The 24576-nt window shown below is 41.5% G+C and overlaps 1 protein-coding gene and 1 long non-coding RNA gene across 9 annotated transcripts; both read left to right on the top strand.

Annotated features, from left to right (window-relative positions):
- Window positions 1-999: 999 nt before the first annotated feature.
- LOC147871100 (uncharacterized) lies at window positions 1000-3539 on the top strand. Its single transcript, XR_015532816.1, has 2 exons — window positions 1000-3004; window positions 3100-3539. It is a non-coding gene; the product is annotated as an uncharacterized LOC147871100 (long non-coding RNA).
- A 1555-nt stretch (window positions 3540-5094) lies between these two features.
- LOC147871099 (transcription-associated protein 1-like) lies at window positions 5095-24360 on the top strand. Of its 8 annotated transcripts, XM_087341206.1 has the most exons (10): window positions 5095-5278; window positions 5751-5848; window positions 6348-6433; window positions 6704-6925; window positions 7272-7471; window positions 10349-10438; window positions 14590-14722; window positions 18180-18641; window positions 18747-18922; window positions 23436-24360. In XM_087341206.1, exons 2-5 carry the CDS (start codon window positions 5836-5838, stop codon window positions 7320-7322), a joined length of 372 nt encoding a protein of 123 aa, XP_087197332.1. In that variant the 5' UTR covers window positions 5095-5278; window positions 5751-5835; the 3' UTR covers window positions 7323-7471; window positions 10349-10438; window positions 14590-14722; window positions 18180-18641; window positions 18747-18922; window positions 23436-24360. The 8 variants fall into 8 exon arrangements, with proteins under 8 accessions (XP_087197332.1, XP_087197334.1, XP_087197333.1 ...); XM_087341208.1 differs by lacking the exon at window positions 6348-6433 and having other exon boundaries at window positions 5096-5278; window positions 6704-6853; window positions 7275-7471; XM_087341207.1 differs by lacking the exon at window positions 6348-6433 and having other exon boundaries at window positions 5096-5278; window positions 6704-6853.
- The last annotated feature ends 216 nt before the right edge of the window (window positions 24361-24576 follow it).

The following is a 24576-nucleotide window of genomic DNA, read 5'->3' as shown; positions in this document are numbered from 1 at the left end:
ATTTGCCTTTTAAAAATTGACTTTCGAATAATCTCGAAAAATTTAAATGTCTCTATCGTCCAAAACCTTGGACATACATTGACGAGACTCTGACATGAAGTTGACATTTGCGTTCCCTCAAAGTGATATCAGGTTTGTCTCTCAGATGCCTACAGATCGGGAGATATTTGCCTTTTAAATATTGACTTTCGAATAATCTCTAAAAATTTAAATGTCTCTATCCTCCAAACCGTTGGACATACATTGACGTGACTATGACAGGAAGTTGACATATACGTTTCCTCAAAAAACATAAGTTTTGTCTCTCAGATTCCTACAGATCGGGAGATATTTGCCTTTTAAAAATTGACTTTCGAATAATCTCGAAAAATTAAAATGTCTCTATCCTCCAAACCCTTGGACATACTTTTACGTGACTTTGACAAAAAGTTGACATATGCGTTCCCTCAAAGTGACATAAGGTTTGTCTCTCAGATGATTACAGATCGTTAGATATTTGTTTTTTAAAAATTGACTTTCGAATAATCTCGAAAAATTTAAATGTCTCTATCCTCCAAACCCTTGGGATATACATTGACGTGTCTATGACATGAAGTTGACATATACGTTCCCTCAAAGTGACATAAGTTTTGTGTATCAGATTCCTACAGATCGGGAGATATTTGCCTTTTAAAATTTGACTTTCGAATAATCTCGAAAAATTTAAATGTCTCTATCCTCCAAACCCTTGGACATACATTATCGTGACTCTGACATGTAGTTGACATATGCGTTTCCTCAAAGTGACATAAGGTTTGTCTCTCAGATTCCTACAGATCGGGAGATATTTGACTTTCACAAATTGACTTTCGAATTATCTCGAAAAATTAAAATGTCTCTATCCTCCAAACCCTTGAACATACATTGACGTGACTCTGACAGGAAGTTGACATATAGTTTCCCTCAAAGTGACATAAGGTTTGTCTCTCAGATTCGTACAGATCGGGAGATATTTGCCTTTTGAAAATTGACTTTCGAATAATTTCTAAAAATTTAACCCATTGACAGGGGCTTGCTCTGTTGTGGTAATTGTGTTGCAAGTGTGATAGCAACTTAGATATGAATTATGTGAACGTGTAAGGTGTGGATGTCTAGTTATGTGTGTGGGGTGTTCTACGGAGTGTAGTAAAATAGTAGAAATGTCGGCCGCAATCACATTGCGTTGATAAGAGTCTGCTTCCTGGAAAGAATATGTTATTTCCTTTTATCTGCTTCATCCCATTTCACATTCTCAGTTCAAGCTAATACCACAGAAAGATCTTCAAAACGTCAGTCATTGTGAATATGTTCGGAAGCAGATGGGGGGGGGGGGGGCTCTGCAGTTTCACTCGTTTAGGAAGTGCGGTGATGAAGATCTCTGGCATAGCTATACCGGACAGTCTTGATAATAGTGGGTGTCCGTTCTCTGACCCAGGAGGGCTTTAAAAGTGTGCTGACCACGCATTACTTAGTTTGTATTTTCTTCATGTATATCTGTAAAGTGATGTCAAAGCGGGAGGTAACGGGAATACTTGGTGATCATCACCGAGAGGGAGTTTCCAAACAGTCTTTAACGGGAGATGCGCAATAGCAGTTGTCCTATGATCGAAAAGTTTGACTTGCCAGTGATGAGATTGCTTTTTGTAAGTCAGGTAAGTGCAATGAGTTTTATGGATTGTGTGTGTTTTTCTGCAAGTGGTTTTCAGCGAATATTGCCGGCATTAATTTTGTTGGTAGTGTATTAAGTGTTGATTGCTGCATGTGCCAAAATGAAGTCTGACGAAGTGAAGTTGGTGTTGTTGAAGTACGGTCACCAGTGGGCTGGGTCGTTGGGTGTGTTATAGATGCTCGTGAAGTACAACCTGGTGGCAGAGGGGCTGTGTAGTGGCGACATATGCAATAATCGTTTATAGTGCTTCGTTCATTGAGCTGTAGTTTACGAAATCCCACCTGTTTTCATAAATGATGGAAGATATTTAGGTTATGGAAATGTTTATTAGTTGGTGTCTTATAGGTGATGTTGGTCGTATTTTTCAAATGACTCAGCTCGCGAGACATTTTCGCCCTTCTGCAAAATTACTTGTGAGAAATTATCGCGCAGGGAGAATGTCTGTGCTGAATTTGCGTGATGTCTTGAGTGCCAACATGAAATGTGACGAGGATAAGTTCGTGTTGGAAAGGACGTGGACGATTTCACTGGGTGATTTATAGGTAGACGTGCAGGTATTCAAGAGTTGTGTCTGGTATCAATCTGAGCAGTAACATAACGGCGACCGACAGGTTATGTGACAAATGTGCCCTAGGATGTAGGCGATGTAGATGCAAATTGTGGGCTACTTGTTTCATAGTGCTTCGTGCTAAGTTGATTGAGCTGTAGTTTATTGGGTGTGGTTGGATCCATAAATTATTTTATGATTTTTGAGGTGATGGAAGTGATTGGTAGTTGGTTTCTTATAGGCGAAGTTGGTAGCTCGTTTCGCCTTAATTTTTTTCTTTACTTCCTGTCGTTTTTAAAGGAGAAGATGTGTCACTAATGGTATTCACGGAATAAAGTTTGAGGTCTTCATAATTTTACAGTCTTTGGAGTGGTATTTCAGTCAGCATTTGGTTCGTCAGTGCCGTGTAGTGTTCGCGGACGGGCATGTACCTCAGGTGTATTGTCGGTAGATGACAGGACAGTTCGTCAGGGTGCGCACATATTGATCATTGAATATCCCTCATGCTCCGCCGGTGGCGGGATGTGTTCGCTGTTTTTCAGACGTTGCCGTCCCTGCGTGCGAGAAAATGGCGCAGCTCCTCTGCTGTTATTGTTTACTTCGGACGGCGTGATGGTAGGATGCATGGCCAGTCGAGTGCAGCTTTACTCTCTTATATTTCCAATGCTTGCAAGTTTATTTGAACTGATGTTTGTCATCTTTCTCCTGTGTGAAGTACGTAAAGTGGGAAATATTTTGGTTGCACGAAAGGCCGGATTAGTTGCCAGTAGGTTATTAATGTGGTGTAGAGTGCCTTCGTAGTAAGAATTAATACTGGTCTCTCAATGCGGATGTTTATTTCTGTACATGGTTTTGTTTCAGGTAGGCGTGAATGCAAGCATATGGGATACTTCAGCCGTTATGCAGTTTCGAGTCCATCATTACTACGGAGGTAGCAAGACTTTGCTCCGGTAGCTGACATGACCACTGTGCATGATGGACACAATTCATCAGTCGATGCGGTTGGGATGACCCACAGACTCGTGGTGGCAGCCTCTGTTTTTGTGACTTGCATGTGGAAATTCAGTAGCTGTTGATTTAACTTTGTGCAAGAGCTTATCGCAGTGAAGAAGGTAGAAGTAAGCAGCTAGGGTTACAGGTTGTAATGTTGGTTATGTGGCCACCACACCACACCACACCACAGTTGCCCACTTTTGATTCCTAGTGACCAAGTATGGGGTGTTCGTAGCATGCCTCACAATGCCACAAGGAAGACCTCAGGCCCTCGTGCGATTATATACCTTGCTTTCCGAGGAGGTGTACTGTTATAGATTTAGTGGGAGTGCCTAGTCTGTCTCAAAGAGGAGTTTGAGATCAGGGGATGTGCTGAGTAGCAACTTTCATGTGAACTGTAGCTGTAGTGTGTGTTTACTGGCATCAACGAAGACATGGAGGACCAATTTGTCTGAATATCAGTGTTTCAGAAGATCAGTTGTGTGCGTGATGGGGAAGCAGCTTATTTGGAGTTGGAGATGTGAAGAACGAGACAGAACGAAGCACCTGGAGTGTTTGTGACTTGGATAAGGAATTGCATTATTCAGGTATGTTAGAGAGTAGAGTTTCTTTGCATTCCATAGATCTTTCTTAGGACTAAACCATGGGATGCAGAGCAAGTCATTTCATACAGTAAACATAAACTTCAGGACTTCATTCAATATACTTTTGACACAATTACAAGAACGTGTTTCACATATGAATGTACATAACCTTCAGATTTTGCAATTCAAGTATGAAAGCTAATTTCAGTGCAGGCTTGAATACATTTATATCACAATTTAGAGTTTTAATTGTTGGTTGGTGATTATTAAATAACTTGACACGTGTAAAGTACACTCCTCTTTGACATTTAGCAGGGTTTACATCTTGTAATTAAATTATGTACATCTGTATTTCTTTTAAAATTATCCAACTTTTCCACCACAAATGATAGCAAGCAGAATATAAATTCACTTGCAAGTGGAAGTATATTAAATTTACGAAATTATTCTCTATAAGGTAAGCAGCTTTTGACACCTGCCATTGTTGTGATTATTTTCTTTTGCATGTAAAAAGCCTTATTAGTGTGTGTGATAAGGAATTGCATTATTCAGGTATGTTAGAGAGTAGAGTTTCTTTGCATTCCATAGATCCTTCTTAGGAGTAATCCAAAGGATGCAGTACAAGTCATTTCATACAATAAACATAAACTTCAGGACTTCATTCAATATATGTAAACCTCAGTACTTTTGACACAATGCAAGGACGTGTTTCATATGTGAATGTACATAACCTTCAGATTCTGCAATACAGGTATTAAAAAAAATTACAAATTAATATACATAAACCTCAGAATTTTAAATAGAAATGCAAAACCACTTTAAATATAGATTATAGATATACATAAAACTGAAGAAATTTCAGCAGAGGTGAAATAAACTGCAGAATGGAAAGTGTGAGTGATGAGGTGACCTCTCAATGCACGCTTGAACACCTTTAAATCATTTAGAGTTTAAATTGTTGGTGGAAGATTATTAAATAACTTGGTACGCGTATAGTACGTTCCTTTTTGACGTTTATTAGGGTTAGCATAGACTATACAAAAATTATATGCTTGTAGTTAATTTTTATTTCAGTGTTGTTGAGATTTGTCAAACTTGTTTCCACTTGCAAAATAAAAGTCTAGGTGTCCATGAAACCCAAAGTTTCTGGAAATAAATATGACATGCGCCCTGATGTGGAGAAAAGGTGTTTAGAGTATTACAGTAAGTGCAGTACGTGAAAGTATTATATCAATGCCGCATGGAAGTTACTGTAACTAAAACATTTGACTTTCCTTACTCGTTATAACTTGAAACTGTCGGTTGTGTTTTCCAGGTCGTGGAGACAGCATCTAGTGCTCAGAAGTCAAGCACGACGGATCCGTTCTACCGTCGTCAGTGCTGGGAAATAATTTGCTGTTTCTTGGTGGCATCCCTGAATTTTAATGATGATGAGAATAGAGTGCAGCAGCTTTTCTCCTGTCCAAGGTATATAAGAGCAGTTGGAGGCAGAAGAATATTGTCAAACTAACCTCATTCTTGATATTAAAATAGTGTACAAAATAAAAGATGTTTTTCCAGCCTGATGGTACTAACATGACATAACAGATTGTTAATCACTGGCTTTTCTTCGCAGAATTGTAAGCGAGTCCCAAGGCAGTCTATGAGGCACTGATATAGATTTTTCTCTGAGCACCCAGAACTCATTATTTACTGGTACAGTGAGCCCGTTAGAGGCTGTATCACAATTAGTTTGTGTTTAGTATCCTGCCAGTACCAGGAGGCTTCTACAAGTAATGTATTTCTTTGTCATATCATAAACCCAGTTTTCCCATTTGCTCTGTGCCTCTTACATCAGTTGCTGATTTAGGAAGCAGCTACTGCATTGGCCACTGCTGTGACCATTGAACATTAGGATGTGAGTGTAATTATCTGTACTCATTGTGATTCGCTGTTGCAGTTTTGATGATCCACATGTGGAGATCTCCGCAGTCCATGGGATTCCGTTCAGATTGCAGGACAAGCAAGACAGAGCCACTCACCAGATGGCAGTCACAGGTAAGTTCATCCATTTGAGTAAATTGTTTAATAAACTTCTTTTCTGAATTACAATGCCATTATTGAAGGAAGAAGACCTTTTGTCCTGAAAAGTAGTAAATGGTTTTAATGAAATAAAGAACTTGTCTATTTCTTCTATTGAGACTACAAAGAAACAATGAAGAACGTGATTTTTCTTTGCCAGTTTAAGGAACCACATTTTGAGGCTGACCTCCACATAGTTCTATAATTGAGAATGCATGGAGTTTACCTCCATGCTCCCACTGCCTCATGGCATTGCGCTTAGTCACAAGGATAACTTCAGCTGATATAGCGAACCATTAAATGTTTAAAAACCATAATCGGTGTTGGTTTTCTGTAAGTCCAAGTGGTGTTAGAACCCAAAGACCACTGTGAGAACCTGAAATCTCTCTTAAAACCACATTTAGTACGTGAACTTGTTGAAAGCGTCTGCTTCATATCTGGAACAGCCAGTAAGGCCTGTTGTGTATGTTGGTAGGTGTGTTTGTTGCTGCAGCCATGAAAGAGTTACGACGGTGTTCCTTGTGTGTCACTGCACAATGGTGGCGATATCACAGGAAGCTGGTGAGTTCAGTTTTATAAATTTAGATTGTTCAACATTGAAACAATTTATATTACTGTTGGTGAAGTTTCCACCTTTGCTTCCAGAAGGCATTATAAAGTGGCATTACTGATGGTGATATGGAAAATAAATCTAATTGATACGGCTACCTCTTGCCCCTTGTCGGTTGAATTCACCTTAGTAGTAGAAGTGCTACAGATGTTGGCTGTGTTGTAGTGGCTTGCCATTTCTTAATCTTTCATTTACGTCCTTTCTTTATGACATCAAAACAGGCGAACCTGAAGGGCATGGACCGACTGGTGTTTATAGACTCCCTTGCTGTCATAATGGGGCACGAGGAGAGGGAGCCGTGTAAGCCGGGACACCTGGCACTTGTTCCTATCTTGGAGACAGCGATCAACATCCTCGGCTCCAGACAGACGGCAAGCGAACTGTTCGTTAAATATCCACTGAATCAGTGGCAAGGGAAGTTGCGTGGGACTGACGTGACGTGTGTGAGTTGTAGAGTTTGTAGTTGCAGTATTATGACGTGTGGAATAATGGCCCACTTGGCGAATGTTTTAAATTTGCTGGGGAGGAGGAAAGAAAGGCTCCAGTATGAATCTGTGAGCGAGGGAGTTAAGAATTTGTCAGGTCGCTGGTTGTGACCCGTATTTAAAGTTAACTTGTGAATGGGTTTGTAATGAACTTGACAGAATTTGTCTTCTGAAAATGGAAGGTCCTTGTTCATTGGCTAAGGTGGGAGTGTTAACTGCTTGGTGAAGTAAAACTGTGTGTTCTTAGAAGAGTGTGATGTCTTGATTTCTTGAATGTGAATGTATTTTCTCTTTCTGGGAGTAGCAGATTACGAGAAACAGAATGATCCTTCAGATTCTACTGAGCACCACGTGATCCGCGTACTGCCAGCCAGAGAAGCGTTGAAGTACGTGCGGCAACAGTTGGCAGACCGACTTGATGTCAGAAGATTAAACCTGCTGGGACAAAGAAGGAACCTCGTATCCGCAAGAGACTGATATCGGTCTGAACCAGGCATTCGTTGTGTGAGTACATGAGCATTAGAATGTATTTGATGTGGTTGTTGTGTGAGAGAGATGAGTCTGTCCAATTTTATTAGGTACTTTAGATGTTGTGACTGTAAGTGTGAGAGTTGATATGTTGAAAGACGTAAATGTGGTGAGGGATTGGCATTTTTGCAGTATCTGTGGTACGCTAGAGGCATTCATGATATTGTTCATAGGATATCAGAATGTGAGGTTTATTTATCCTTTTTAGACGAGGGTGGTGACTATTTGTGATAAGGTTTTGTTACATGTGAGATGTGTGCAGTGCTGAGGAGCCTTTAATGTGGTCTGTTTACTAATTAATAAGTGAGCATTTGCCAGTGTAAGTAATTTAGTTTTGTGCACAGTGAGCGGAGCTGCCGGGATATTTTCTGTGCTTTTGGTTAATTTTGAGAGTTTGCTGTGTTGAGCAAGGGGATCGGTTACAAAACTTGTAAGTTTGTGGTGTGGTATTCGTTATGAATTTGGATTTGCTTGCAAAAATGGAGATGACTGTCAGAGGTTCCATTTATTTGAGACTTAACCATAAGTTGAGAGTTGTCAGGTGTCAGTCTCATGGACATGTGATGAGGCTCAGTATTACTTCTGGTATATTTCATGGTTGGGGGTGGGGATGGGATTTGCATTAGGATCGAGGAGTGGTGTGGTTGGTTGGAACCAAGTATAGAAAGGCAGTGCCACTTATGTGGGTCACAATGTACCAGTGCTGGTGTTGTCAGGATTGTTATATTATGTGTGTAAAATGGTTGTGAAGAGTTCTTGGCTTAGGAAAGACTAATTTGTTAGTCTTGTCAGTCAGATTGTTTATAGGAAGAATGTAGAGTTATTGACTATTTAGTTTGGTTAAAGATTGTTGACCTGGAAATGAAATGATATATGATGTCTGTTTGGTGTTCGTTGACCACCTTGGCTGCTCCCTCATAAATATATTTTTACATAACCCCTCCTTCCTCTCATCTTGGGCTCCCATATCGCACCCACGAAACCCTCAGTTATTTTTTTTAGAGGGCAGAAATCAGGAAGGAAATGCATACAATACGAAACCCGTGTCTCCCCTCCTTTCATTTCTAAAACGTATTACTACTGTAAGAATCTGTGCTGAAATGGAAGGGAGAGGACTTTAAGTGGTACAGCTCTTTTGCAGGATGTTTGTTAAAATATTAGATGTTCGAGCCGTCTGTGAGTGAAGATTCCTTTGCGTATGATTCTTGGAGGCAGAACGTAGCTTTGTTTGTTGCACGTTTTATTGATCTTGTTATTGGGTAGTCAGTCAACATACGATGACGATGTTGAAGGGGTCCCGGGATCTTAATAAACATTGTGACCACAATCAGAAATTCTCATGCAGACATGCTGGCAATTCAGTAATCAGCGTGCACTAAAACTCATCTCGTAAAACTGTTTATTGACGTAATGTCAGATGCAAAATATTGTTTTGTAGAATTGCTTTCTTTATTTTGTTGTGTTTCTACTTGTTAAAGTTGTTACATTGAGAGTGCTGCTGCTGGTGTCATGGAGAGATGTTTCCTCAAAGTAAGAAATTTTTGGTGGCTCTCCTTTACTTAGTGGGGAATCCCCATGTCCACAGTACAGAGTGTCTAAGTATTTGCGACCGGGTTGGTGGCCCCAGCACCCTGCCAGTTTCTTTAGCACTTACAGTCATCCTTCCATCATGTTATGTGAATTGGGTGTGGAGCGACAGAGAGAAGGCAGGCAGTTGTCTGCTGGTTCTGTAATTGCTGGAAATGTGACCATACGAGTAACCAAGACTTCGAATAAAAATCTTCCCCAAGATGTGGGCGTAGGTGTGCGGATTGTTTTAAAAAGGGTAGCAGAAAAATTGAACGTAGTTTAGCATAATGAATGGCGCGTTGCTTTGGTTAACAAGGAAATGATCATTTTTTTTACCGTAGCCGAAACAAATTATTTACGAACACACAGTCACGAAGGTCATATTGAACGGCTTTTCGCGTTTGCTTTACTTCATCGTTTTGTAGTCTGATTTGACTTCGTTTGTCCCCACCATTTTCCTACGTAATACGACCATAATTCGTTGCGTTGGTTACGTTACTGGGGGGGGGGGGGGAAAGGGTCCCTTTGTAATTTATGAAAGTGACATTTGACAACTTCCTGAAGCGTAGCCTAGAACGTTTGTACATTGGCCGACAGAATTCGTGTATTTCTACATTGTTTTGAGGTCTTGTTCGTCCTCGTAATCTTTAAAAAACAACTCAGCTCAATTTGAATACTAAGAAAAGTGTTAAAACTAGTTACTACGTGTTTGTCCAGGAAGGCACTGATGTTTTGTAGTTGGTAATATTACCAGTTTGTTACGATTCTAGTGAGGCAGTCAGAAAGGGAAAGAATGAGCACGGAAGTTGCATATGGCAGATTAGATGTTTGGAAGAAGAAGATGGCAATAATGATGATGACAGTAATTGCAGTAAACTTGTCTTCGCGATGTGTGTGTTACTTTTTCTTCAGAATCGTCACCTTTACTCGGAACACCTGATGTGATCTGGATATGCCATTCTGGTCGCTGTGGTGTGACAGCAGATAGGTTGCGGTGTTTAAATATCAGTGTTGTAATGCAGTTTGGAATATGCAGGGTTCCTAATGACGTAGGATGTGGAAAGAGGCAACTCCATTCTGAATGAACCTGGTTTCATGCGGAATGTCACAGACATTGCACTTTGGAATTTCCTGGAAACTCGGCTATGCTGTCAGAGGAATTTTGCACTTATCTTCATCCAAGATTGTTTCCTTCCACACAAGAGACTGAGCTACTGTCGCAGTTTAAAATATAAGGTGACATTTTCATTGATCTGTCTTTTACACGAACATTTGTCATTTCAGAGTTGGTGACCTTGAAATAATGACTTTTTGTACAGACTGGATGCAGCGGCTTGTCACCGTTTAGATTCAGCTGTAACGAGTATTGCCCAGGTAAATGTTAGGTGGAGGGAATATGTTGTTTGTGGCAATTCTTACTAATATAGAATATCACAAGTTCTTATCTAATAAAAGAATTATTAAGAAATCTGTGCTCCTGCCCTCCACTCTCTCCGTTTTAGTTTTGATTAGATCGATCATTGACGGTGGACGTCATGGTCTCTTACAATTGAACAAAGTTTGAGATAAGGGATTCCTATTTATTATTAATGTTCATCACATTTAATGTTTTCGTCTGAATTTGTGAACTCTTGTAAGAGAATTAAACTTTTTTAACACAATTTCAAGTAACATTAGATTGACTTCTGTTTGTTCACGGCAACATTGATAATAAAAGAATATTCCAGTAGGCAATTAATATTTTAAAGGAATGAAAGGTGTTTCGTATCCCAGAATCTTAATAAAAATTAATGGATCTTAAGAAGTGGGGTTTATATTCTGAACAATAATTCTAACACTTTACATCTCTTGATACATGGACATTATTAAAGCGTTTTAGGGAGCTGAAAGAAATTTTTATTCCGGATTTAGAGGAATAAATATCGAAGAATCTCCCTCTCATTATCTCCTACATCAGCAGATTAAATCCGGGGAATGCTTGCTATTATTGAGTGCAAAGTATTTATGGGTGCAAAACGTGGTCTTTCACATTGAGGGAGGAACATAGACTGAGGAGCTCTGAGAACAGAGTGTCGAGGAAGATGTCTGGACCCAAAATGAAGGTGGGACGGATAATAGAGAAAAATGCATGACGAGCTCCTCAGCCGATGTTTTTAGGGCGAGTTGAAAGTTTACAAGGCCTGAAGGGAACACCTCGGCGTAGGTGGGAAGATAACATTAACACGAATCTTACGGAGATGGGGTCTCAATGGAGTGAACTGGATGCAACTGACTCAGGATAGACCCCGGTGGCGGACTTTTGTGAACACGATGATGTACCCGACAGACATTAAGGTGGCTCATAAATCCTTTGAAAGGGTTACAAAGTTCAAATATCTGGGAACAACAAAAACGATTCAAAATGATGCTCACGACGAAGTTAGGAGGAGACTAAATTCCGGAAATGCTTGCAACTTCTCAGTCCAAAATATTTTGTCTTCCCGTCTGATTTCTAAGAACCTGAAAATTAAAGTATACAAAACAATAATCCTGCCTGTTGTTTTGTATGGGTGCGAAACATGGTCTCTCACTCAGAGGGAGGAACACAGATTGCAGGTGTTTGAGAATCGGGTGTTGAGGAGGATATTTGGGCCTAGGAGGGAAGACGATGGGGCGTGGAGAAAACTGCACAATGACGAGCTTAAAAATCTGTACTCCTCCCCCAATATTGTCAGGCTGATTAAGTCGAGAAGAATGAGATGGGCTGGGCATGTAGCGCGCATGGATGGGACAAGAGGTGTGCACCGGGTACTGGTTTGGAAGCCTAAAGGGAAGAGACCGCTGGGGAGACCTAGACGTAGATGGGAGGATAATGTCAGGCGGGATCTATGGGAGATAGGATTTGAAGGAGACTGGATTTTGTTGGCCCAGGACAGAGCTTTGGTTAGTTCGGTGATGAACCTTCGGGTTCGGTAAGCCATCTAGTTAGTTAGTCAATCGGTCAACGACATGGCCAGCTTCCTTATTAATTATGATTGTCCCAGTTGTCGCTGCTCGCAACAGTTACCTTCGTTACAACTAAAGGTACGACATTTTATTTTACATCCATTGTCCTAGCACTGTGCGAGATTATGTCAAGAACTTCTTTACAGTTCGTGTACTGATTAAGTTACAAGTTCACGCTGCAACCTGTAGCAACTAGATATCCCACCCGATATGTAGGACTGTTTGTAGTGGCAGCGTGCTGCAATGGAGTGCGATACTGGCCGGGTTAATACGACCCACACAATCGTATGTCCCAGTGACGCATTAAACCACGGAAGACATTGTAAAGAACCTTGACTTAATCACATTAACGTATAGATGCTTCTGGAGTGTGTGCCCATAAGAATAGCAGTAACTTGGGTGTTCTGTTTTAATGGATTTATCTGAAATGACATATGGGAATACCTTCCCCTACAAGCGTTGATGGGTACCTCATTCAGGCGTAAGCTCCCAGTCTATTTGCGCAAACGCAATTATGACAGAAACAATATCTGCTGTGGAAACCTCAAATCTTACAATATAGTTCTGGTTTGAGGGGGTAAGTAGAGGATTACATGACCTACGAAGCTAAGATGCTAGCCAAACCTCGACTGCTAACACTTAATTGTTCATCATGGAAGATAAATTACGATCCAAAAACTCAACTACCAAAGTTTTAACTCCCCTGACCCCCATCCCGGAGTGGGATTTGGCCAACACTTTTGAAAAAGTCACGCTTTGCCACTGTGGGAATTCCTTTTCGAAATTTTTTGCTCAGAATATAACTTTTGGGCCAAGCTGGTGCGGCATTACTTTTCTCTCTTTAACTCCCTCTGCATTTATGATCTCCTCCCTCCCCCCCCCCCATCTGGACACATCACATCAACTGGATGCTGTATGGACGTAGAATACCACACGGCAAACACGTACGTACTGTGGCAAAGTCCGTCATAAATAAATATGAATCTGCCTTCAATGTGTGGATAATGGCAACCCATATCAACCTTCAGACATACATGAATGTACAAAAGAAATGTATCTAATCTCGATCTTATGTGTACATGATGCCTTTTATGTTGATTTTATCATTTTGTTTTCTATATTACTCCATATTTATTAATGTTTTCTTTAAATCATTGCTTTACAGACTAATATTGAACATCAGATGAACCACGCCATATAAAAAACAATACCTTCGTTCTAATATATAAGAGTAATCTGATAAGAACATCTTTCATAAACTGCATAACATTGTAAAGGATTGTAATTCGAGTTTTAAATTTACCAATCTAATTTATACCTGAAGACGGTTAAATATAACCGAAACATGTCGTAAGAGACGTTCCAATTTGTAAATCGATCATTCGATGCGGAACGTGAAATGATATTTTAAATATTTTATATTTTATCATCTTATTAAAAATTGTGATTTGACGGCAAATATTAAAACATTTATCAGTGTTGTTTTGCATGTCTTACGTTTGCACAAACTTGGTGACTATGAACTGTCTGCTGGATATATGATTGATTTCTTAGTTACCTAACCAGCAGACATTCGCAAGTACGTTATTCTGAAGTTTTGTCATTTCCTTTTGATTTATTGTCTGGTAACTTTCAAGGATCTGTATTAGGACCTTTGTTGTTTAATGTGCAATGTCATTAAATTGTAAGGCCATAAAGTCTCCTCAATATAGTTCTTTACTTCGAAAGGACGCAGAAAGCTTAAAGAATTTGAAAAATGTAAACTTCAAAAAATTTTGAAAAATTTCAAAATTTTTGGGTTTTGTGTTGTTTTTTTTGACAATTTCCAGCAATTTTAGTTTTTTCAAAAAAATTAAAAAAATTATGAAAATGTCGAAATTTTTCCCATTCTATACCTACCAGAAACGTTGAATGACACCCAGTCCATGCGAGACTCCGTCTGTGCAGCACCCAATCTCTGCTTCTCACGGTCTCGGCCCGGCTGGCCATGGGGCCTTTCCCGCGAAAGAGTTCCCGGCGACCGGCCGACCATTGTATCTGTCCCCTCTTCGAGGCCTGCCTCGCTCGCGGCACTGCGTTCTGAGCCACCCGTAAATCAGCAATCGCCGGTCGTCGGGGTCCGCAGGCCGGCAGTCGGCTCCTCGGCTGCCGCCAGAGGCACGGGCAGCCTCCCCTTGACAGCTCACTAACACTTATTTGCAAAAATATATATAAATACGTACATAAAAACGTATGTATGCATATATATATTATTTTTTATTCTTACCAAGTCGGTATCGCCGAGGGGTTTGTGGTGCCAAGCATTACAGAAAACTACGACGCACCGCCGGACATTGACTCGGAACTCGACCGACCAAGTAGCATGCACCGCACTCGCGCGCGCACACAGAAGCCACGGCAACGTACTTTATGTGATTTCTTATTATATTATGTTTTTACTCTTTTTTGATTCTACCAAAATTTCTTATTCTCTCAAAAATATATATGCATATTTATATACACATGCGTATTTATATATTCTTAATTTTATTCTTATGTAGTCGGTATCGCCGAGGGACTTGTGCTGTCAGGCAACGCGGAAAGTAGCACGCACCGAAGAAGTTAGCCAGTCAGATATTACGCACCGTGTGACTTTGACTCAGGCAGCCAACTACCGCACACAAACGAGACACGGTAAGCTGCTTGTACGTGATGTTTATTTATATTTTAATTTGGAGTTCCCCCCTTCTCTTATTGTTTCATTCTTCGCACTGCGTCGTACATGGACGGTCGAGCTCTGCGGATATGTCCCACGGTGCGTGGTAGTTAAGACAGTCGAGCAAAGTCCGTCATAAATAAATATGAATGTACAAAAGAAATGTATCTAATCTCGATCTTATGTGTACATGGGATATACGGATATCCGCACGTAGGAACGTTGAAACTTCGATATCAGCAGACGTGCGTGATTACACCAAACGCACTGATGATAATGTTTGGCATGTTTGGCATGTCAGTGGTCCCCAACCTTTTTTTTGCCCAAGGGCACATTTGAGAGTTTATGAGATTGTGGCGGGCACCAACCAATTAACAAAGCCAAATTTTGTTTTCTCTGGACAAATAAGATACGGACACCAAATAATACACAAAAGAACACGACGTTTATTGATACAAGAAACCACGCAATCAAAAATACGTACTTTTATAAGTACAATTATTATTACCCAAGTGGGAAGTCAGTGTGATGTTTGGCACTGCATTTCAGCGGCCAGTTTTACAAATTTGGGAGAGTAGGATGATGTTGCTGCTCGCAATCGTCAAGATGGGCATTAGTACGTGGAGAACTGTGCTTTGATTTTATAATGTTCATGGTTGAACGGCCTTTATTATTCAGTATAACCTCTTTCCGTATCAACGCGGGCACCGCGTTGGGGACCACTGTTGTACATTATTTCGCCCTCACATCTTCATCAGTTATCAGAGTGATTATTCTCTTGTAACATTGATGTCACTGTTAGGTCAAGGTCATGACAAAGTCAAGACAAGATCGCCCCAATAGTTTGCCAGATAGAGGTCTTTAAAATTCTCAAGGTCATACGTATTTATGCCAAACGGTGAATACCTGATTGACCATACTCATGTCAAAATGAGGTCACGTATAGGTCAAGGAAGCCACGACAAATTCGGCCCAATAGTTTCGTAGATACTGGTCTTAAAAAATCTCAAGGTTATATCTTCTCACCAATATTTCTGCTAGCCAGCCACCCTAGGGCCACACCCTTTACCCCAGGGCCACTACCCCAGTCGCACCCCTTCCCAGGGCTATCCCCTTCTTTGGGCCAACCCTCATGATCACCCCTACCCAAGATCGCCCCCCCCCCCGGGACCATCCCCTTAGGATCCTTTCAGCATCACCATATCCCAGGAACCACAGCATCCCCTAGGACCCAAGGATTCCCTGATGAACTCCAGGGACACTGCCCTCTAGGACCACGGCAGGATCCCCGAAGACAATCACCTCTAGAATCCCCTATAACCCCCTCCAGGATTCCTCGGATTTACCAGGACTCCCCATGACCATCCTAGTATTCCCCACAGATTTCCTAGGATCCCCACCAAGGATTCCCTACCCAGATCTAGCAGAATCTGCCACCAAACATTTCCAACAGAATTTCCCACGGTCGCAACCCACGATCCCGCAGGATTCCCCACCAAAAATTCCCATATTATCCCACATAGGATCCCCAACCAGAATTCAAAACGAGGGGCCGCCACCCCAAAAAAATTTCACCCCCGCGCCCTAATCCCCGCGCCCTAACCCCCGCGCCCTAACCCCCGCGCCCTAACCCCCGCGCCCTAACCCCCGCGCCCTAACCCCCGCGCCCTAACCCCCGCGCCCTAACCCCCGCGCCCTAACCCCCGCGCCCTAACCCCCGCGCCCTAACCCCCGCGCCCTAACCCCCGCGCCCTAACCCCCGCGCCCTAACCCCCGCGCCCTAACCCCCGCGCCCTAACCCCCGCGCCCTAACCCCCGCGCCCTAACCCCCGCGCCCTAACCCCCGCGCCCTAACCCCCGCGCCCTAACCCCCGCGCCCTAACCCCCGCGCCCTAACCCCCGCGCCCTAACCCCCGCGCCCTAACCCCCGCGCCCTAACCCCCGCGCCATAACCCCCGCGCCATAACCCCCGCGCCATAACCCCCGCGCCCTAACCCCCGCGCCCTAACCCCCGCGCCCTAACCCCCGCGCCCTAACCCCCGCGCCCTAACCCCCGCGCCATAACCCCCGCGCCATAACCCCCGCGCCCTAACCCCCGCGCCCTAACCCCCGCGACCCACGAAGGGAGGTGGAGGCCCAGGCTGTTTCTTGAGCGAGCAGAGGCGCGGACCCGGATCCGGACAATGGCCTGGGCGCCGGGCGCCTGGTGGCGGGTTCCAACGAACCGCCCGAGTCGGACGAGTCCAACTCGTTGGCTTTGCGCTCGCACGCTACGGAAAACAGAACCTTGTGGGCGAGGCGAGTCGTCCAAGTCTTTCGACTAACCGACCTGGCAACAGATCTTGTCTAGGGGATATAGCAAGAGCATAGTAAGATTAGGTATAATGAAAGGACCACTCAAAATTCGAAAATTGTACCATCAGCGAAAGCGCAGTAATTGATATGGAATAATACCGACAGGGGGGCTCAACCGCAGCCGCTAAGTGGTCATAGGAACTTAAAACAAACCTCTTAAAGCAAAATAATAACTTGCGCCCTCTGTGCGGGACGGCGCTTGTGGTGGGTCCCGATGTTCCCGCACAGAGGACGCTGCCGTTTATTTTATGTTTTTAAGCTTTGTTTTATTCTCTACGACCATTTACAGTCTGAGGCTGACCCTCCGTCCCGCGATTTAGTTTCATTCGATTAAATCATTGAGTTTTCGCTGCTCGTAGTATTTTCGCTTCTAGTGTTTTATTACTGGACGTATAATTTTATCTGCCCCTTAGTCATCTCTGCCGACGCGCGTTGGATGAGTTTTTCATCTTTGCCTTTCCCAGCATGCTCCGCGAAACTTGTTTCCTACGGACAAGTTGAGTTTTTTCCGGTTGTCTGTCTCCTGCTTCGGTACAGCGCGTATGTACGCAGTCTTTACGTAAGTTGGGGCTTCAGTCGGCCATTTTGATATTACGTCTCAGCTTGTATTTGGTTTAATTCTCGATTTATTCGACAGCCAAAGAGTTGTTGAAGGTTTCGTGGTGGTAGTACGAGGCTCTAAAGAATGCAGGCGATTTCGTGATATTGAAAATACTAACCGATTTTCTCTAGAAATTACAAACGTCTTTGAGTTAGATTTTATTAACCCTTGCACCATTGAAAATGTAATCCTGAAATCTGAAGCGAAAATAATAATAATAAATTCTTATTGTGTGGATTTCCACCTCTTTTGCCATTCACTGTACGTGTAATGTAAGCACAAATCGATGAAAATTGTAATATTGATTATAATTGACTCCTGGATTTGACCTTATCATAATGAATACAGATTTAACCTGGTCGGATAGATAACGACCCTGACTTATCGGCATTTCTGTCTGGCGGCTTTACAGGTGAATTACGTCGCTTTTCCATGGAGAAAGTGGAGTGATATAAGATCGTCTGTATATTTTTCTCTAGGACTGTGACAACGCACATGCGAGAGTACATGTGTCCTGTTGTGGGTCCTCGGGTGCTACGTCCTGTACAACGCGAGCCTACTTAAGTCATTCAAGGTGAGTTGCATGAAATATTCCGTCCTCTGAAGTAGAGAGTTCTGAAAGTACGTTGAGAGAAAAACTTATATTGCGTGCTGTTACCGATACAACGTGACTTGGCCTACGTCACACAAGACAAGATGGCTGAAATGACGTTGCAATACTGAACTAAGTATTCTGAGATATTATTTTATTTTACGTTTTGATTGTTCTGTGATTCTGCCCACGCATTCCGTCTCCTTCTAGGTCAGTGGTAACAACCACGTGACACTCGTTCAAGACTTGAGGTTTACGGAGCGGTGAGGATGACGGCCGTTTACATCGTGAGGTCGCTAACACGACAACCCGAAAATTATATTACAGCAGCAGCGAACTAAGGACTCCCGTGAGTACAATGAGAAATTGTCAGATAATGCCCACTGATCGAGTTTCAGAGCGTACGTACAGAAGCGACGTAATTATAAATTCTTGTCATTATGTCTGCTTTGAGGTGATTGGCGGAGCCCTCTTCACATTCACGGTGATTATGATATCATCATTCTTCATCGCCGTCGTGAACCTCTGAACCAGAAGATTTTTCCACGTCTCGCTCCTGGACGCTGCTCTGTGACGTCGTCTGGCTCGAGACGTCTGAAACGATGAGGCACCTGTGAGCGATGGACTCGGGTGAGTACGGTGATGTATTATTTCGAGGTTGATTCAAAATTATAATGACTTTCGTAGATAGTGTTCTGTGGGAAATTAGAAATTAGTATGTCTCGACGGTAATGTAGTGTCTGAGTAAAACCTGGTCTACGTGGATGGGATTTCGCGAAGGTACCGATATCGTCAAAAATTAAAGAATGTTTGAAACCCCCTACGTACGGTAAGGAATCGAGTTCTTTTATGAGTTGGAAACAGAAAGGAAAAGTTACAGATCATTTGAGAATTGTTGATGGGAAAGATTGGAAAAGGAGAAAATGCAGACAATCGCAGAGACGTTGCGTGTCCGGTGATGGACACGCACACTTGCGGTATGAGACCAGTTTCTTGCGTCTGTCTTGTAAACATGTACGGCAGTCATCGTGTAGCTGACAGTCGTTTAACTGGTCAAGGCCGTTCTCTTCGTGTATAAACACAGAAATTTTAAAAACTGACTGGTCGTCCTTACTTCATTTCTGTTGGATAAATTTCGTAAGGAAATGCTGTTGGTGTTAGGTGGACCGAGTATTGCGTACGGAGTCTGTATTGCATGGATTAGCCGTCTGCCAGGGACGCGACTAGTTTTGTGAGCTGTTTATTCCGAGAATCATAGTTCGTCTGATTAATATTAAAGAATTCAGTCCGTACCGCGAAGAAAACACAACACTTCACCATTACGAAGATCAACTGGTTAACGCTGTTTAAGGAAATGATCGCTGTTTATTCCGAGAATCATAGTTCGTCTGAATAATATTTAAGAATCCAGTTCGTACCGCGAAGAAAACACAACTCTTCAGCATTACGAAGATCAACTGGTTAACGCTGTTTAAGGAAATGATCGCTGTTTATTCCGCGAATCATAGTTCGTCTGATTAATATTAAAGAATTCAGTCCGTACCGCGAAGAAAACACAACACTTCACCATTACGAAGATCAACTGGTTAACGCTGTTTAAGGAAATGATCGCTGTTTATTCCGAGAATCATAGTTCGTCTGATTAATATTAAAGAATTCAGTCCGTACCGCGAAGAAAACACAACTCTTCAGCATTACGAAGATCAACTGGTTAACGCTGTTTAAGGAAATGATCGTTGTTTATAGTGAGAATCATAGAAAATCCATAAATATAAAAGGCATCATAATTAAAACACTTGGTACATACGTTGAAGTAAACTTTCAGAATTGAACTACTTGGTATTTAGCATTCTCTGTTGAAGGCTTAATGTACCGTTTACATACCTTTTTCTTTATCAGTATTACTTCGCCCCACTCGCTTGTAAATAATCTTCTTGAATCTCTTTCCCTAAGTGTTTTCAAGTTCGGATTGTCTTACAGAGTGAGAAACGAAGTATTACGCCTGTCTAAATCATCAAGAAATATTATAGGACTGTTAACTTAGTTGAAGCATCTCTCTCTCTCTCTGTCTGTCTGTCTGTGTTTTTAATAAGTTCCGAAGATTAGGATGGGTTGACACTCAGGTTACAGTAAATTGGTTCATCGATTCTCGACAGATTCTGACGAATTTAGGACCGCGTTCAGGTGTGTGTTGCTCTAAAATCCAGTCGTTCCTCAGCTCGAATATTTGTTGCGCCATTGAACATTGTCTCGAGAATAATAGCAAAACTTGAAAAAGTCGCTGTTTCCAGCACTTCGTGTCCCATTTAATAAGTTGAACACGTGTACGTGTTCAGTACGAGAAAGAAATTGCTGCCGTGTTTGAAAACATGTTTTAAGCTGGAAGAAACCAGCAGATAGTCTCAATAAATGCACCGCGTGAATGGAATTCTTAGGAATATTACACATTCTCCAACTTTGTCGCATTGCTCATATCACGTGTAACCATGGATTAAATTCCTTGTGGAATCGAATTCAGACAAATAATTATCTTTTTCTGTTATTTCGTGTCATGAACTGTTGACCTTGGTTGAAAGAGTGCGTCTTAATGCACTTCCATAAAATTCTCCGCTGTTCGTGGAGACGCTTTCAAAAAATTATGCAGTACTTGAAAGAATTGGCACAATGGCGGCGTGACCTGTTGATTTGACCCTAGGGATCCGTGTAATGTTTGCCCAAGTGCATGGTAACAAATTAAACATGTCTGTGCGCACGGGCGTAATATCGAAAGTCAATTTTGGAGCTACCTGCCTTGTCCAATGCCTAATCCATTCAGAATTTTTTGTCCTAGATGCATGCAAGTTTAAATTTATGGATATTCTTAATCGTGGATTTGTACTTTTAATACATAAATTAATAACGAGGGTCATGGCTGATAGTACCAATGGAAGGTAACAGATAGTGACATACAGTTAATATCGAATTTGACGAAAATCGGCCTGTGTAATGTTAGTAGTACGTGTTAGAAACGAAGAGTATTGACTGCGAATGGTTGTTTGGAAATGGGGGGCACGTTTTGACCTTAAGGTCGTATCGCAGGGCCGGTATCCAGCCGATATTCCAGCAAGCTTCTGGTAGCGTCGGACACCATCGTACATATACGTGCGTTCGACTGTGAGTTATACAGTAGCTGTGCATGGTCCCAGATCAAAATAACCCTTTAATGCAAATATTATTATTATTATTATATGTCCAAATTTCTGTAATAATCAGTGAGACTTTAATTTCTATTTTTATCGTATGCGTGTATGGCATTATTAATTATTTTAGAAAGAATTTATTTTATTGAAATGACACCAGATGCCATACAACTTTCTTTTTTAAATTTTACATGCTTTGCCATCGATATGACCATCAAAGGTAGTCTTGCGAATTTCTGAGGTGGGAGTTAGAAGCTAACAATAGGCTCAGCCAGTAAAATTATCCGCCTTGAATGGAAAGTTCAGCTTAGTGTTCACAAAATCCCGTCACTGGTGTCTTTCCTGAGCTATATTAATCCATTTCGCAACCTTGAAAAGTACTTCCGTAAGAACAATTTTAATATTATCCTCCCAGTTACACCTAATGTTATAGAATGTAACATTAATGCTCACCAATCTTTAGCCCTGAGGATGGAAGAAATATATTCCTCGGAAATATTTGTTACTCCACATGATACTTGAACGAATAATATCTGATTTCTTTAAATCCGGGTCGTATGAGTCATTACATCCAGACTCTATATCCTCTGCAATATGTCAATTTTAAAAGAGATTATTCTTGTTTAATGTTTCACGGACTAATCACATTTCTGTTCCTTGTTTGAGTCTCTCATATCTTTGTAAACTTTTCCGCATAAAATGATTATTATCCAATTTCTTTTAAATCGAATATTGACAAATTACACCCGTATCTGTTTTGCCAGAGCATGGGATTATGAACATGTGGACGTCATTCTCTGTTCCGTAATACGTCGTTAACTGGTCAGATGTTTACAGCAGGTCGCAGTAACCCCGTACCCGTTTAACCGTTGAGCACACTGGCTAGAACCTGGTGCTGTTGGAATGTCTTGGTGTAGATAGAAATCACTGTCTTCCTTTGATGTATGGTCCCTCATCATGCACGTAGTCTGATCGGTCAGGGTTAGTTCCACAGATCAGGAGAGGTGGGTAAGTAAACATACAAGAAATAAATATTGAGTTGTCCTACTCGATAGGTTTCGGGTTCGAATCTCTCCCCGTCGACAGACAATCGTTAGAGATCTTTCTCGTCCTTTTTAGTATTCTGAAGCATATTTTAAGACACATTAAATGTAGACAGCTATCGCTTTATTCAATGTAATTTCAAGTTCATATTTTAGAAGAATCATGCCATTTTATGGGGTATAACGGACAAAATTTTAAGACTAATAAATTGCCCGCTAAGAATGACGGCAAAAATGTAAAGTAGTAAACAATAATAATCATAAGAATTATCCGATTAGACCCAACATCTCTTAGCAGCGTTACCATGGCAACGGTTATTTATAAATGTTATCCCGTAAGGTCCAAAATCGCTTGGGAGCAAATAATCATAACCGAAAAATGTTTTATGAATGTCTTTTGTGATGTTGCGTCATCATAAGGGCCCACCATCATCGCTGTTATGATGGAGGTAGCAATATCATTTCCTAAACGTCGGTAAAATTAATCATCACAATCACCACAGTGAGAACAGGAGATAACAATTTACGCGCAGATTGAAGATGTAAGGCACAAATTTCTATCTTGCGAGGCCGAGGCGTAGTGTCGGGACAGATAATACCCGCATCCCCCCCCCGAAGCTGCTTTTAATGAGTGCTTTTTCTATAATTAGTCTAGCATTTCAGAAAAGAGTGTGTTGTGTTTAGGAGATAACTTTCAACCAAGCTGTTTGTATGTTCTAATCAAAATAACGTTGACCATGAATTTAGAATCTTTTGTCTTCTAGTCTGATAAATAAAAGTTGTAAATATTAATGAACAACACACTGTTACGTTTAAATTTGGTTTGCTCTCATCGTAATTAATGTTAATATGAATAATATGGAGCTTCAGACCCTACATATAAATTCTTGTCATTATATGGGACATTCTGTCTCGTTTCAGGGGAAAGGCAAGTGAATCTTCGTGGTTCCGAGACTCAGAGGAGGATCTTCATGGCATTTTCACCCGTGCGGTTGCGTCTACACGCTCCGAGGAACCCGGAGTTCCGCAGCCGCTACCACCCGGACGCTGCACTCTTGTCGTGTTTCCAGTGTCGGCGGTCATCTCTCCGGCATATTTCGTTTCTACCATCTTTGCTGGCGAGTGAAACGAATTACTTTAATTTTAAATTAACACACGACTAACGCCTGGGGTGCAGGGGTTAAACTCCTTCCAATGTTCCTTAATTTTGAGTCTCCAATTAATGTTTTGCTTGTTCCATCCCTTGAGCAAAATGAATTCAGATTCTTTCTATTTACTCGTCTTCTTCTTTCTTTTCTTCTTTTTCGCCTTCTTCCTACCCTCAGAGGATAGACGGGTTAGAGTAGAGTTGTAGCTGCATGCATTCTTAACCACTAACAACATCATCGACCCTGCAGTCCAGCCGCTGCGCTGCAACGGAATATCAGCGGAATCCAGCAAAGACGCAGTTAGTTTGCCCACAATATTAGAAATGTTGAGGGTGTGAGGTCACAGACCATGCGTTAAGTTGCAGTGGTGGGATTTGCTAAAGCATATATAGAAGATATTGAGGATTTTAAAAAGTGGGGATTTTCTGTTTTGATGATCTGAGTAACGGCTAGCTTTTCAAGTTAAGTAATTTTGAGGTGACTTAAGCGTCTGCTAACACAAACTATAAAGCGGGGAAGATTTTAAATTTGGAAAATTTCATGGGGCTGAAAACTACATTATCGTTGTTTATTTACATAGCTTTGCCCTTAGATTACAATCATATTGCAGGACAGACGTACAGTCCAAATTTAACCACCTCTGACGCAGACAAAGTTCATTCAGTGAAAGTGATTGAGATTTTATAGTATCGTAGGCATCAGTACTATGACATTAAAGTGTGGATTGATGGGAGATTCACACTGAAATTAGGGACGAGACGTAGTGGACAACGAAATCACATACAAATAACATGTGAATAAAATAATACAGGCTTTTTGAAGCCGAAATAATTGAAACGCCGAAACTGAGATTTTAAATGAAGTTTTCAGATTGTTATATGTTCAAGATGTTATTTAATAAATAAATAAATAAA

The sequence above is a fragment of the Zootermopsis nevadensis genome, unplaced genomic scaffold, assembly GCF_977971745.1.
Source record: "Zootermopsis nevadensis isolate Lab colony 2312 unplaced genomic scaffold, Znev_1.0 Znev_ptg000066l, whole genome shotgun sequence".
Lineage (NCBI taxonomy): Eukaryota > Metazoa > Arthropoda > Insecta > Blattodea > Termopsidae > Zootermopsis > Zootermopsis nevadensis.
The sequence above is the reverse complement of the archived record's forward strand: the minus strand, read 5'-3'. Positions and strand labels throughout refer to the sequence as shown.

Coding starts and splice junctions, on each gene's coding strand:
- LOC147871099 (XM_087341203.1), top strand. CDS start 5,236: ATGATGATGAGAATAGAGTGCAGCAGCTTTTCTCCTGTCCAAG. Junction 5,279..5,750: donor CAGCTTTTCTCCTGTCCAAG/GTATATAAGAGC, acceptor TCGCTGTTGCAG/TTTTGATGATCCACATGTGG. Junction 5,849..6,703: donor TCACCAGATGGCAGTCACAG/GTAAGTTCATCC, acceptor ACATCAAAACAG/GCGAACCTGAAGGGCATGGA.